We start from the raw sequence: 16,028 nt of genomic DNA, 5'->3' as shown, positions 1-16,028 counted from the left end.
TTACAAATTTAATAGACGCCACGCTAATGAATCAACGGAATTCATTCACTTTTTGTCTGGTTACTCATACACCATTACACCACGCCTATGCAGTTACGTAGATATACATAGGATATAGGATGTAGGATATAGGATATAGGATATAGGAGTTGTATTGATTTGCATGGCCATGTTTATAGTACAATGGCAAATCCGCGACTCGGCTAAACTTTTTCAGGTCGTGCATTTCAATTGATTCCCAATGCCGGCGTATTCAATGCCGTTCCTCCTGGTTGCCGCTCCTTTTTTTTTATGTCCTGTGCGAAAGCGTGTGTGTTCCTGTTTCCTGTCACGGATACCTAACTGGGGGGATGTAGAAGAAAAAAAGAAGTGTGTAGAAAAAACAATGGTGCTTTGCAAATTACTTGCCAGCAGATGCACACACATCCAACTGGCTAAGAGCAGCTGCTGCCGTCACTTTAAAGCCAATGTACCGTGAAATCGGGCCTGCAACTCAATTACGGGACATAGAATCGACTATCGACTATCGACTGCCGCCGATCTGGCGGCATTAACATTAACATACTCATTTGGCTTGCTGCCGCAGCGATTTATTTATTTATGCATTATTGAAAAGCATTAAGCATTAAGAGATTAATGAGCTGGTTAACCAAGGCAATTTCATTGCGGCGAAAGCCAGGGATTTCTCTACAGGATTAAGGTCGCCCAGCAACATACACTTTACTTAACAAGCTGGCTTTTTCTATGCTTCACATCGTTGCAGGGAAAGTTCCCCAAGATCTCCAGCTTGCTACTAGTTTCTTTATCAGGCTTCTCCTGATCTGTCTCTAGAGATTCTTTAGCTGGAGGGTCCTGCCTCCTCACAGGTTCTCCACCAGCCAATTCATCTTCAATGCCAGAATCTTCACGTATTTCCACGGCACAACAGCTGGGAAACCATCCCCTAATGGCACCCTTCCTCCTGTTCTTTTCTACTTTCTGCGAGATCACTCTTTCGCCATAATTCCAGTACTCCTGGATGCGAGTCACATGTATGATGTCATCAGGCTTCAACTCAATACGAGGATCATCGGTGCACGGGATCTGCATAGATACCCACAGTCCTTGGGAGAAGATGGGCACCCAGTGACCCGTGGCAGGACGAATGCATCTAAAGAGCCGAGTGCGAGCCCTTTTATCCTTCTTCTGTTCCAATTGCTCACAGGTGAGACTGTATTCATTACATCCCGGTAGAACGGGCCAGGAAATGCCATCCCCTGGGTTTAGGAAAACCTCACAAAGATTTGCCTTCCAGCCCAGATTGTAGGGAAAAACGAAAGCCCTTATCCTGTTTCCAGGATATGCATTGCGACGAAACAGCGCCTTCCTCACAATCCAGCTCTCGATTCCAGTCTGATTCTTAAATATCACCTTCGCTTGCATATAGAGCAGCTTTACACTGGCCAAAGCCGTGCCCATAATCAGTCCCAGGCTAAATACACTGGCCAACAGATTTGTGGGGGTCAAATGCACATTGGCCATGTGTCGCAATCCCTGTCTGATCAACCAACGCTTCTGTATTCCTTGCATGACAGCGCCGACTATTATGATGGCTCCTTGAATGCTGGCCGACAGAAAGCAGAGGAGGAAGTACACAAAGCTATCCTGATTGGACCAACCGACACAGGTGTTGATCCAGGGACAGTGATGGTCCATCTTCATCACACATCGATCGCAACGCCGGCAGTGATGCGATCTGGGCGCCTTGTAGCCATTGCAGCGAGTACAGAACTGCAAGAACTGCGTATCCTTCATGTCCAGCGGATGCCACTTGAGTGGAACGAAGCCAGGACCCACCATCAAGGACCTGATGAAGTTGTAGAGCGTGCCGAAGGTGTGAGCCCAGATGAGGGTGTAGTTCACTATGGAGCCAAGACTCTTGCCCCGAGGCCACCACATCGAGTTCATGTGAAAAACGGTCCAGGTGATAATCAGAGTCAGGGTTAGTAGAGTGATGGGACCCCAGTGCAGAAAGCGCCGCAGATCGTCCTTTAGTTTATTGCTCATTTTTGTAAAAATTCCTGGCTTTTCAGATTATTCCGTAAACTCTGCAATTATCCAGTGAGTAAAAAATCCTGGCTGCCTGCGTTCGACACTGGAAATCATTTGAGTCTCGCACTTAGCGTAGTTAACTGTTTAAACGGGCCCAGTTGACCCAATCGAAATGCTTCTGGCCAAATGGAGGATTAATTAAAAGAGCCGGCCACATGTTGTTGGGCTCATATAATGCCCGCGGTGTTTGCGTGTAATTAAATAAAGCACAACTATTTAAAACTCCGCTGCCATTCCAGGATAATTTATAAAACGTATTTAAGGCATCGGCAACAGGCAACTGGGCAACTGGGCAACTGTCGTTTGAGTATAAATTTGCTCTTAAGCCGCAAATGAAAAATATTTTAATCATACAAAAAAGTGTAAATAAATTTAAACACAATAAAAGCGCAAAATGCAGGCCATAAATAAAATGCAGCCTTAGTGAGCCGCAGTCGTCATCATGGCAGACACACAACCACACTCTTTTTTCACGTTTCCTCCGCTGCTGTAGCTGCTATTATTATTATTAAGAATTAATAGCAATATTTGCTGACGCCGTGTGGCTTAAAAAACGAAATATACAAACGGATATATGGTGGCTGCAACAAAGCAACGCACGAATTCAATTGAATTTAAAATGTGCCATAAATTTATTGCATTCAATATGCGAGTTGCCAACTTTATGTGTATGTGTGTTTGTGTGTAAATGCTTGTGTGTGTTAATGTGTGTGAGTGCGGACACAAAGAACGGTATTTTGGTATTATTTATGACGCTGCATATATAACAATAATATTTTGGTAGCGCCAAATTCTTTGCCAAACATTTACTAATGCCATTAATTGATGATAAATGTTTCGCCGCACGCAGACAAAATGTAATCGATGCTGGACAATAGAACGCACTTCAAATGCACATCGAAATGAAAGGGATTTTAGTTTTAGAGGATACTAATTCAAAAGTTGGCTTCTATTATTAGTTAAAAATAGTAAAAAGTTTTGCAAACGCAAGTAAAATCAAGAGTAGGTGCTACTTCCCTAACTTTCCATTTGTAATAAATGGTATATGTTTTATTCTCTTAAAGAAATGATTAAATTTTGTAGTGTAGGAGTTATCAGGGTAAGCAGCCCTCGTAATCAGTTGGTCACAAATATTTGGGACCCCCAACTGGTGTCCTGATTTTGTTAATGAAATAGTTGCGTGGGCAGTTTGGAGCAATTACTCGCATGCAGTGGGCCATCCACCATCTACTACTAAGTAATCCCCCTCTGCTTTTCCCCAGCTGGATGAACACATGGCCTTTGGAACGTAATGAGTCTCCAAGCGGGAGTTTGTGGGCCTGGCAAGTCGCGTTAACTTGGCTAACGAGCGGCGTCATTTAACACAATGCGCCACTCGGGCCTAACAAGCCAAGGTGACAATTGGCCAGGAGACCAAGTTGTTGCAACGTCAATAAAGCATTCTCAGTTGTAAAAGTTAAGGTGTCTCTATAAGTGTGCATATATCCTTGGCAGCAAGCAAACAACGCCAATTGTGTTCCTGATTTAAGGGTAAAAGAAAGTGCCTTGAAATAATCCTATATATCAAAGATTAAAATAAATGGTTGGCCCACTTCCACTACTGGCCACTTCCTCTGCTGCCTAGGTGAATGGACGAGAAAAAAGCATTACCAATCGGAATTTAAAACACATATCCATGGATGGCACATAGCTGGTGGCTACATATTCTCACTGCTCGCTGCAGAAAGCAATCTATTTTGCTCCGCAGATTAGATGGCAATAAAATTGATTGAAACATAATTGCAAATTGATACAATAGCCGAAGAAAATTGCCCGGAAATGCCAAGAGCCAAAGGCAATCTATAAATCCATAAACGTATCGAAAATTACTTCAAAGCGTGTATCGGTATCGAGTTGAAGCCAAACGCGTCGCCATCGTATATTACATTATGTGCAGTTTGCTGAACATCTGAGAGCAGCTTATTAAACTGGAATCCAGCGGAATTTAAAAATCAACTTCAAGTGTAAGCGGTATCTAGGGAACATTATAAATTCTAAGGGGCCACTAAACTGCAGGGCGGAGCACTGTGAGTGGAAAATTTAAATATTGAAAAAGAATTTGCCTGGAAAATACACCCTAAATGCATAGTTACATTCAAAATGAAAACATTTTAGATATCACAAGTATGTAAAGCAGTTGTAGGTGACAGAGATACATCGCTTTTTTCCAGTGCATCGAAAGTAGATACTTATGTATCTCTGCAACCGTATGCACTGCAATGGCTTCAATTAAACTGTAAAGTGCCTCCTGAGCCATTAAGTGTCTTATAGTTCACCATATAATTTTTCGTCAATGCCAAGAGTTTATTACGGATTGCAGCAAAAGGACTGCAACTCGCAGTTTGCAACTCGCGAAGTGCACAGCAACCGATGGCGGCTTTTGTGCTTGAGATGAAGATGCTCAAGATGAAGATGCTCGGTCTGTTTCTGTATCCATGGAACTTTTTACGCAAACTTATTTACTTAATTTGAAAATTAAATTCCGACATTAAAACGCATAAATGACACTTGAGCCCGACCCGGGCAGCTCGCTGCAGCTCTTGTGGGCTATGGCAATGGCAATGTGTGTGTGTGTGAGTTTGTTTTTCTTATCAAAATGCCTGCGGCAGAGTGCTGGCAAATATCCTGCTCGCATACGCCAGAGAGTCTATATCCCTTAAGACAAACAACGCGTACAAAACGAGTGGGGTTTTTTTGGGGGTGTGGCGGGGGGGTGGAAAGAGAAGGATCTGCTGAAACCGAGGCTCTGAGCCCGGCCAAGTGCACGCTTAAAAGTCAAAAGTGCAGAAAAATGCATGGCATACAAACGGGGGGCAGGATGCAAAGGATGCAAAGGATGGGAAAACGCAGAAGACGCTGCCAAGACAAACAAGCCAGTGAGGAAGGCATATAAATTGCGTTACTTGTGCGGGTGGCTTGGAAAATAGCGGTTGCTGGGGAAGGGGTAGGGGTAGGGTTAGGGGGAAAATGCCAACGGGGGGGTAAACGTTTTTGGTGTTTGACATACGACGTGCATTAGCAGCAAAGTCAAGGATTAGCGCCACTTGTCTTAAGAGCCCGTCCCGCAACCAACACCGCATGCTATTTAAATACAATCCAGCCATTAAAGTGACTGCGAATCAATTTGGCCCACAAAATACATATGGTACATATATATATGTATTTGCGATACATAGTGTCCCAATGGGAAGCGAGCGCTTAATGCGGCCAATTCAATTTGGCCAGCACACAGGAGTGCCATAAAAGCCAGGCCCGCACATTGGACACAATTTGGGCATTTAAAGCATTTGCCTTTAATGCGAATGAACTTTTCAACTAACCATTTTGGCCCACAGCAGACCAAATAGATAGCTTACCAAGAAGGAAAAAAACAAAATTTGCAAAAAAAGGGGACAGAAAAAATGAAGGAAAAGCGGAAAGAGCGGAAAGACGTCAAGGAAATGCCAAAGCTATCGCAAACGCGTTTCGCAATTTTTGAAGGATGTGTTAAGTCAAAAAATATGCAAATTCCGCGCTCACACACACACACACACACACACAGAGACAGCCGTGTTCGGCCGGGCAGAGTTAATACGGCCCAAAGGCAGCAGCAAGGATCTAACAGACCCCCACCGAAAAATTCACATATACATATACACACAGGATATAGACAGGAGCTACATGTAGATATAGACGATGGGCGGCTGGCTGTGCGGGTGCCGTACGTGTAATGCATACGAAAGTAGTGAAAATATCATCAATGGCAAAATATGAATATCTAAAAGGGATAACGAAAAATGGACTCAAAACAAACTGAATAAAAAAAAATATGAACGATTCTCTGAGATGGAAGTGAGACGAGGCGCCAAGAACAGAAGGTTTTTGGCCTGGGAAAAAGTGCAAATGTCAGTTTCGAAGTGCCACGAACCCAGCGAAGCGGGCGAACCCGTCTCAGTTCAACTCGGTTCATGACATTTGACTGAAAACTAGACAATTTCCTGGTTACCAGTTGTTAGCTCTGTCCTGGCTGTTGTGCCGACATGTCCTGGTAATCAGTTTCCACCGTAATTGCATCAAGCCTAAATCGTGCCAGTACGAGTATCACGAAACTTTTTGCGAAAGGTTTTTCAGCTAGATGTTATCTTATTAATGGCGTATTCATGGGCCACAACTTTATTTTCGTGCTGCTATCGCGAAGCTGGAAGGGAGCTCTTAAAAACCGCTCAGATGGAGTCTACGATTTCGGGCTCAGTCTCTGGGATTCGCAGATCCTCTTCCACACAGTCGGCATAAATTTGGCGAGAGTCTGTTGTAAATTACATTTGGAGCAGCAGCTCGCACATAAATCTCTAGAAGCCAGAGCACGGCCAGTGTGGAGGTAATGCAAATAAAAGTAAAACACTGATGATGGCTTATCGAACAGCCGACTTAAAGATACCCGACACATATATGTATCTTTAAAATATAATTATGTTTGGGAACTACGCTATCTGGAAATATATCGTTTATTTCCAAATTGTATGTTTGGAATTGATTGCATGCAATGTAAATTACTATTATAAAATCTATATCATTTATTTGTTTTCTATTATTAATGTAGTCTGTTTTCAAATGCATTTTACAGCCGAATTACATATATTTCATCCATCTATCCATTTATTTAAACAGTCTTTATGTGTTACCTGCATAATTCATTTATTTTTTAATGCAAGCAATATTCTTAATGAATTACTATAAAAAATCGACGTTATGATTAACTGATGTAAACAGAAAAATAAAAGTGCAGCTACCCAACGTTGGAAACACTGTGCGACAAAACTGTGTCATTCCCAATTGTCGCCCTGCATGCGTCTGTGTGCATCTGTGTATGTGCATTGGTGTGCGTGTCACACCGACACTGACAGTGTCCTGTTTACGCTCTCGTCTGTGTCTGCATCTGTGTCTGTGTGCGTTGGCATCCGCCGCTGCGTCCGAGGAGCAACTTGAATTACGTACGCCGCAAGTGAAGTAATGAGCACACAGCTGCAACTTGAGGGACTTGAGAGAGAGAGAGAGAGAAAGAAAAAAAGAGAAGGAAAAGGAATGGCGCAACGGAAACGGAAATAAATATTAAAGCTGCAAGAGGCGGCAACGGGGCAGCCACAATAAATACAATATAAATATGCGATATTTTCAAAAGTCCAACTAATAAATAAGCTCTGCCAAGAGCTCGCCCATAAAGCAGGAGCCATCCCCTCGTATTTTGCTATGGCCAAGCCAATTGGATCGCGAGTGCTTGGACAACGCCTGATAAACGATGCTAAGCAAATAATATAAATGCCAGGCAATTTATGTGGTGTAAAAGTTTGTATTTACCCGCAAGTCCATATCGCTAAAGTATGGCGATATAAAAGCGCGAACTCAAGATGTTTTATTGAGTTATGGCTGAAACTTAAATAAACACACTGAACGGGTATCATTTGCAATGAAATGGCAATCACTTATAGTCCACTGCCATTAAAACTTTACTGCCAGCTAATGGACAAGTTCGTAAATAAGATGTAATGCAATTTAAGAAAATAATTAGTTAATCTGGGAACTACTTATTCTTACTGACACACAATGGTAATTATGGAGCAAAACTACTATAAAATGTTTATGTTGCTTAAAACAGCTCATACATGCTTGGAAACTTTCTAATGTGGCAAACTCGAATATAATCGTAAAAGCAGGCAACTGCAAAAATTTGCAGTATAATTTGGCAAAATATTATGGCTATGTTTCATTGTGTGCACTGCCCTGGACTCCTCGGTCTGTTTATGGTCTGAATTATTGAAATTGACTGGCAACTGGCAACTGGCAACACGTTGTTGCCGTGGGCTAAAGTGAATGAAGAGGACCTCTACGCAAGGATGAAGTTCATCTCATTTCGTGCGGAACAGGTGCACCAGGTGCGTTACATTTGCGATGCAAAGCTAAATGAATTGCAAGTCAAAGTAGTTAAAAGCGGCCAGACAGGCGGCTGGATGGGATGAGCAGATGGATGGATAGACATGCTGGCTAGCAGCAGACAACAAAGGCGAAATGCAAACTCATTTAAATTGCTCGAGGACAGGCAAATCAAATTGTCAGACAGGCGAGGGACATGCAAAAACTTAGAGTCCGCCACATGCTTAAGTAACTGGCGATGCACAGCACAACAGCAGTAAAAGCAACAACCACTTGTAACTGTTGTAACTGGAAGAGCAGAACCCACACACACAGCCACAGTCACACTCATACCAATACCAATACATCGGCGTGCTGGCCAAATGGGGCATGCCGCACCAAGACACTCTCGCATGCAACTTGCCAGCGGCGACGACATTGCAGCTTTGGCCAACGAAGCGACACCAATCTGGCCGAGAGTAAAGAGGATACCCTATTTCCAGAACCCAATCCCATCAGCATCCCACCATTCCAATACCACTGGCAACAACATCACCATCACCATCATCATCATCACCCTCGCCATCCCATCTTCATCATCATCGTCATCCTCGCCAGGAACCTCGGCATTGTCGTCATCTTTTCAGAGTGCTTAAGGGCTGCATAAAAGCATTTATTATTAGATTTGATTCAATTTTCTATTCACTTACGTTATGAAAATGTGGCTCGCCGTGTTTTTTCCCCACTAAAGCTTTCAGCCGCTTTTCCCGCCTTTTCCCGCTTTTGTTTGCCCGCTGCACTTAATTCACAGCGGTAAATAAAAAATCAATGTTTTGCTTTTACTCGAACTGGAACTAGAACCGAACGATACGATGCGATACGATACGAAATGGGAGCAATCGCGTAATTTCATTTGCATAAAAGTCAATTGGATTTCGTGCCATGGAACAATTTCAATAATTGCAAACGCCTGCCATACATTTTCAGCTCCTCTAAGCCACTGTAGGCCAGTGTATTCTATTCCAGGACCTGGTTTTTGTTGGTCCTGGTCGTGGGCTCCAGCTCCTAGGACTCTATGTTGTCGCCATTGTGTCGCACGACCACCGAAAAAAGCCGCCCACTTTCAGGCTAAACTGAAGTTTCTGTTCTGTTGGCCAGGACACACAGATACATAGACACACAGATACACACACACACACAGACACATGGAGAGCAAAAGCCAAAGGCGACATCCATAAACTGTAATCAAAAGCTATTATCTCTGCTGGTCCTCCCACCAACGACCACCCACCATTCCGGTCTAGTTTTTGGCAACATTTTTCTAAACCATAAATTTCGAAAGCAAATTCAATGGAATTTGCTTGCCAAAAATCGGAGGCTTCCGCTATTTTCAGCTTTCTACATGGCGAAAACGGGATGTTCAAAATTTAAAGAATTGCCCAGAAATTTAGACCGACAACAACGGGGGAATAATGCATACTGAATAGTTTATTTTTATTCGCCTAAATGAATTATGAAAAACTGAAATGCTGCTCGACATAAGCTGATTGCCGCCTGTCTATATTTATTTATTTAATTATTCTTTTTTTTTTTGTACTTGCCTTCCTTTCGCGTTTGTCAAATCCCTCGAGCGAAATTGTAAATTAATTTTTCGCGCAACAATTTCGATTTTAATAACTAGAAACATTGTCACTTAGTTTGCATATTTAATTATACGTTTTTTCCGTTGCTTTTTCTATGGGGGGGGCTTTGTGTGTGGTTTTTTTCTACCTTTTTGGCCAGCATATCAAAGCAATTATAAATGGGCTTAAAGCATTAAAGCCTTGAAGCAAATTCACCAAATCACAACGGCCAGAAAGTAATTTCAATTCGGAGTGCACATAATTACGTTTAACTAATGCCAATGCATGCAGCAATAAATTGTCATGGGCCAGGCCTAAATAATTCATTGCACATTCCCAACGAGCAACAAGATGACAAAAGCAGGATACTACTGCATGTGCTATCAGTACGCAGGACCTTTGAGATGTTAAGAAATATTACTTAGATTTTTGGGGTCGCCCGTGTGTGCATATATTAAGACATAAATATCAAGTGCAGAGCCAAAAAGCATATTGTAATGCGACGACTGCAAAGGAATGGCAGTTCATGTTGCATATGACGAGTTGGGAAAGATGGCAAAGGACGTGCACATTTGCCAAAAATTACAGTTATTACTGCAGACAGTCGTCGTCCTTGCTGGACGACCGACCACCCCACCTTCTCCTCCAACCCAATTTGGGAGCCACAAGACGCGATTGCGGCTGCAGTGGGAAATTTAATTCAATTGCCGGGTTTGGCAGGCACATAAATCCTGCACTTTATTGCATCCGCAGTACGCAATGCACAGCCACAAGGCGATGGCGGCACTTTTGCCAGTACGCCCCGTTTTAATGAGCTAACGAAAATTTGCTTTATTAGATGTTGTTTGTGGTGGTACTCGTCGAAATGGGCCATCAATTTTTATATATACTCGTACTCGTTTCGCTCTCGATCGCAGTAAACAGTTAGTAAGAGCGACCGGAAGTGGAGCACTTTGGCGACATCCGGCGGCCTCGAATGGCCACTTCCTACTCTGTCGATATTTTTGCGTGCCACTTTTGAGTTAATTCCCCTGTATTTGCCTTGTGATTTCCTTATTTCATTTGGCGCACTGGCAAGTCGCTGCGTGGCTTTAAGTCCCTCAGCTGGCAGCTGAAAAAGGCTTAAACTGAGGCGCTTAGCCTAAGCCCTCGCCGGCCAAGCTGAAGTCCAAAACGAAGCGAAATATCATATCGCACACAATGCAGCCTCGCAATTAGACTTAAATGCATGCAGCCGTGCAAGGAGCTGCGCCCGTATCCTGCATCCAAAAACCCCCGGTTCCTGAGTCCTGAGTTCTGGTCCTGGTTCTGGTCCTGGGAACCCGACTGCTACTCCTCCTCCCCGTTAGACAAACAATCCCGGGCCCGAGACCGAAAAAAATATATGAGAAATGCGCCAACTGAACGTCGCGGCGGGGTAATTGAAAAGGAAAATGAAAAACATGCCGCGAGCCAGAAATGAAAAGGTGGAAAGTTGCAGGTCGGGCAACGAAGTTCGTTATACCCTTCAGCTGAGAATAACCCAGACAATGCTTCTCCCTTATGTGGCCAGTGCTGAAGTGAAAAATAAAATTCCTTAAATAGCTCGAAAGATACATCTCTGGAGTCTCTTGGCATCCCGACCATTTGGGAACGCATCAAACCCCGAGTTTCTCAGTTAATAAAAGATAATAACGACAAAGTTACCTCCTGTTTGTTGGTTTTTTGCCTTTCAGCCGTCTCTTCCGCTTGTTTCCCGAATCCGGCCAGCCACTTGCTCCTTGTATCTTGAGCCCAAATGCAGGTCATTTGGCAATTAGGTCGCCGTGCTGCCTGCCGGCGCTTCCTTCTACCTTCTACCTTCCCCCTCCCAAACTCCCCTTTTTCCATCCGCAAAAATATACCAAAAAAAAAAAAAAAGAAAAAAAAACTTAAATAAGAGCAACATAAAACAGCAGCCACTGTCATTTGATTTATGCATTAAATTCAGAACCGCCCACGATTGCTAATTAAATTCTACTCAAATAATCAAACAGACAATCTGCAGACGTCGCAACTTCCCGGCCACTTTCGAGGAATTCGAGGACCTCCTCGCCACCAGCAGCCACAACAATAACCACGGAATGCGACTGCAACAGCAGCTGCGGCATCTGCAGCCTTTCTATTTACCAGTTTTATCTGGCAAAAGGCTGTCAGCCCTCGGAACACTGGGAAAAAATATACAGAAAGGGCAAATACTTGTATAGGGGATTTGCAGATACTACTTTCACATTTCCTTACAATGCAGTAACTTTAAGATTATGCCTTCGTCTTAATAGGTATAGCGAAGTTTCAACAAATAGAGTTCGAACTTGAAGAATAACATTGTATTAAATTGCAGGAAGCCCTTGAAATTAAAGCTTTTAGTCTAAATAAGTGATTAGCGGTAATGGCACCCTATAATATTAATGATGATTATTTTTTCAAGTGCATTGAGTCCTATGGCTTCCAGTTTTTCACACTGCTCAAGTGGCCAGCGGAGAGCGGCATCCTCGAGCATAATGAACACTTGACTCCTTTGGCTTTTGCCCGTCCTGCGGATGACAATGCCCAGTGCAAACATTTCACCGCAGGCTAAGACAAAGGGCTGACAAAATGAAGCGAGTGGTTCGCGAGTCCTTGGCTCCTTGAGGTTTCAAGTGGTCTTCTGAGGCGCAAAAATGGATAGAGCAGCCTGGACTCTAACAACGCCAAAGCTGCGCATTGCTATAAAGTTCCGATGCTTCTTCGCCTACAATTGACCCAAAATAAGGAATGCAGCGTGGATGTGAATTCTTTATGCCTTCTTGGCAGTAGTCGCAAATATGCGAGCGATGCTCAACTGATACTTACCTGTGTTTGAAGCTATCTTTTGGGCCATCAACATAAGTTAATACAACTAAAAGCCCCTGGAGGGTTGTGCACGTTCCGTTGGCATTCATTTGCCTATGTAAATTGTGGGTCCCGCATAAATTACAAAATTAGTCGGAATAGAAGGAACACACGAATTTCGTGTCGTCATCTCTGTGTCTGTAGCTGTAGCTGTATGTGGCCAGTGTCTAGCGTAAAAACTATTTCAATTTAAATTCTTATCGTATCTGGGCAAACTAGGCAAATGAGTCGGTGGCAATCGTGCCCATTGGCAATCTTTAAGATTGCTCCTTGTTCCACCTTGTGCTCGATGTTCTCTCGTGTTGCCAATGCTGCTGGGGCCATAAGCCGCTTAGCTTTCACTATTGCCAGGCCTAACTTTTAACGTTTCGACGCCTTAAAGATTGCCTTCGGCTTCCAGTTTTCAGCCAGTGGGCCCACCCTGCACAGAACTTAGTCTCTCGGTATCACATATCTTACTTAACGTGCCTGCGAGACTTTTTTCATTAGGATAAGTCTATTTTATGCCAAAACATCCGCCCCACAGAGCACACATACAACCCTGCACACATGCCACATGGCACTTGCCACTTGCCACATGGCACATGGAACATGGAAGTTCCGGATTCGTTTTGGATCCGGGATGCTGGGATGCTGGATGGTAGAAGCCTCGCCCTTTGCCAGAAATGTTTATTTGGTACCTCGTGTTATTTATTTTATGGCACCTTTTGCCATACTTTATTTTTCTGCTATTTGGCTGCTTTTTCGGTTACAGCTGTGACGCCTGCTCCTCGATGGCTGCTCATCGATATAACAATATCCTTTTGATGTAATTTCCGCTTATGGCTTATTTTCACAATGGCAGGTGTAAAGGTAATCGTTGATTGTAAGTGCCTGCCAAGCCAGCCGACTGGATTTTATAAGCTAGATGTGTTCGCTAGCGTGTATGTGTGTGTGCATGTGTATGTGTGTGGTGTGGTGTGGGATGATTGTGTGTTTGTTTGGCTTTTATGTCAATTCTCAATTATATTTCAATCATTTTTATTACATCTCCTAATGCCCAAAGAAGATTACTTGCCATCATAAATAAGTTATAAATTTAATTGGAAAAGCCATCTCTCTCTCTGTCTCTGTGTGTGTGTGTGCGTGTTTGTTCGCCATTTTGTATGCGATCTATACGGCTGTGCGTTTGTGTGTGTGAAAAATCAGTGTGCATGCCTGTCCATACAAGTATCTGTATCTGCAGCAGTATCTGTATCTGTGTCTGTATCTGTGTCTGTGTCTGTATCTGTACAGTATCTGTGTATTATTCCTCCTCATTTCCGCCGCTTAATTAGTTGCTAAATTATTACCACTCGGGGCTGACACGGCCGCATCTCAAGTGACAGCCAATCGATGCGATTCATGTAGCTCTGTACTGTGTCGCTCTTTATTGTTGCACATTTGATTTCAATCGATCGATTTGCGGCACGCTTGACACTCGTGACACGCGACGAAAACAATGCCAATCTTGGCTGACAATTCACGTTAATTTCCTCATGGAATATGGCCGCATAATTGCGCCACTCATTCCGCTGAAAATTGGCTTAGCTGGCGTTGCGTATACGCCGCGTGGTTTCCCAGGGGGCGTTCGCAAACACACATAAAGCGTACGCCCCATTGTGCTGGCACAGCAACACTTGTCCCCTTCATAGAGTAGGCCCTTTGTTAAAGCTACCCCAAAAATATTTGCACTTAAATATGAGCTAGTACATAAATCTTGATGTGAAATAAATCAAATAAGCTTTATATAGGAATGATTATAGCGACAGTAGGAAATATGTTTATAACCTTATTGAAATAAGTTTGATAATCCTATCCTATTGTGCTTTTCTCTGAGTGCGTAAGAAATTACAATTAAAAAGTCTCAATTAGCATATAAATGGCGGCCAGATGACCATTTAACACTAGAAGGCCGACGAAGAGAGATCAAAAGTGGGCATTAAATCAAAAGGAAATAAGACTGAAATCTCATTACTTACCAATAAATTTAAATCCGTACGCTTGAGCTGAGTTCCAAGAGTTCGTTTGGCATTCGGGTGTTAAGATATACGGCAGCACGCACCGTGAGTTACGGATTGCTTTATAAATAAATACGTCCGTGGCCGAGTTTCTTCCTTTTTCGCTCATTTTGGCGCAGCTGCTTGTTGCCAAGGTGCTGATTGCAATTACTTGTGTGTGACGACGACCCGTTACTGTCGAGTACGGTGGAGCTGGAGGTGGAGCTGGAGCTGGTGGTGGAGCATTGAGTGCGGAGTACGGCATACGCAGTGTGCAACCCCGCGGAATCCCACGCCCACTCATTCGCTGCCGCATGTTTACGGCCGACCACATCAGCTGTGGTGTGGCAGTGCCACTGGCAAAAGCAACAGGCAATAATGCCGCACTCGTCGCCGGAGCCCACTTGTCCGGGATATGGAATACGGGAATACGGGATACAGGACATGGCACCCGGAATACCCATACCCATCACCATCACCATCACCAGACGCAGACCGGGATGAGGATTCGCAGCCGATGAATTGCGTGACTGTGCAAGTGAAGCTGTGGATATAATAAAAGTAATTAACAAGTGTTTGCGCTGCATGATGCGGAATTTCAGGCGCGGATAAGCGAGCATACGTGTGGCATATGGAATAATATGGCATACTCCTACGTACATACATAGGTGTGCGAATGGATGGAATACTACTGACTACGAATTCCGTACGACGGAAATTTTTCGGAATTTGGATGGAAAATTGCTTTAAGTGGGGCACAAAAAGTCTAATAACGAGCCGCGGAGATAAAAGGGCCGGCGATCGCATCGAAAATCGGAGCACAAAAATCCATTCCAAATACTTTTGACAGTCGGGGATATTTGATGCTCGAAAAACAACAGAACGTAAATTGAAAAGTTTTGCTCTTAATGCAGGTGTTAGTGTGAGTGTGGGTACAGGTGTAGGTAGCTATGTGTGTGTAGGTGTGTGTTCTTGTGTGTGTGTGTGGGAGCAGGTGTGTGCGTTTGTGTTTCGTAACTCCGCTTGAAAGGCCCCGAGCTGGAAATCAATTTGTGTGCATTTATTGAAAATTGAATTTCCAATGAGCAGCGGTGCGAGCGCACACATGTTGCTCCTGCAGGACTCTCGTCCTTCATCCTTCAATTGACTGCTGAAATGGGTCTAGAGCTCTACACAGCCCAGGATCCGAGGGTCAGGCGTCATGGGTCATGGGCTTGTTCCTGCATAATTGCCATGTAAAACGGTTTGTTCTGCTGCCGCTTACCTAATCCCTCCAATTTTGTTGCAGCCACTTCTCGGGGCACTCTAAATTCTGCAGCGGAATGCATATACACAGGGAAACTGTAGAATGTTTGTTCTTAATGGCTTAAAGTGCTCTTAAACGCCTTAACCAAATGACCAAAGTAAAATTTAAGATTATCCATTACTATTGATATTCAAGCAGAAATTGATATTTCAGTGACAATGACAAGTAAGCGATGCT

The 16,028-nt window shown here is 43.6% G+C and overlaps 2 protein-coding genes across 2 annotated transcripts; both read right to left on the bottom strand.

Annotated features, from left to right (window-relative positions):
• Positions 1 to 568: 568 nt before the first annotated feature.
• LOC6532606 (palmitoyltransferase ZDHHC6) lies at positions 569 to 2,140 on the bottom strand. Its single transcript, XM_002093314.4, has one exon. It carries the CDS (start codon positions 2,044 to 2,046, stop codon positions 721 to 723), a length of 1,326 nt encoding a protein of 441 aa, XP_002093350.1. The 5' UTR covers positions 2,047 to 2,140; the 3' UTR covers positions 569 to 720.
• Positions 2,141 to 14,265: 12,125 nt separating this feature from the next.
• On the bottom strand, positions 14,266 to 16,028 carry LOC26535024. Its single transcript, XM_015193972.2, has 3 exons — positions 15,810 to 16,028; positions 14,528 to 15,089; positions 14,266 to 14,452 (listed from the first exon to the last, which is right to left on the bottom strand). The coding sequence occupies exons 1-2, from the start codon at positions 15,871 to 15,873 to the stop codon at positions 14,629 to 14,631; spliced, it is 525 nt and encodes a 174-aa protein (XP_015049458.1). The 5' UTR covers positions 15,874 to 16,028; the 3' UTR covers positions 14,266 to 14,452; positions 14,528 to 14,628.

Source organism: Drosophila yakuba, chromosome 3L (assembly GCF_016746365.2).
Source record: "Drosophila yakuba strain Tai18E2 chromosome 3L, Prin_Dyak_Tai18E2_2.1, whole genome shotgun sequence".
NCBI classification, from domain to species: domain Eukaryota; kingdom Metazoa; phylum Arthropoda; class Insecta; order Diptera; family Drosophilidae; genus Drosophila; species Drosophila yakuba.
The sequence above is the reverse complement of the archived record's forward strand: the minus strand, read 5'-3'. Positions and strand labels throughout refer to the sequence as shown.

Coding starts and splice junctions, on each gene's coding strand:
- LOC26535024 (XM_015193972.2), bottom strand. CDS start 15,873: ATGCATTCCGCTGCAGAATTTAGAGTGCCCCGAGAAGTGGCTGCAACA. Junction 15,090..15,809: donor AACAAAATTGGAGGGATTAG/GTAAGCGGCAGC, acceptor TTATATCCACAG/CTTCACTTGCACAGTCACGC.
- LOC6532606 (XM_002093314.4), bottom strand. CDS start 2,046: ATGAGCAATAAACTAAAGGACGATCTGCGGCGCTTTCTGCACTGGGGT.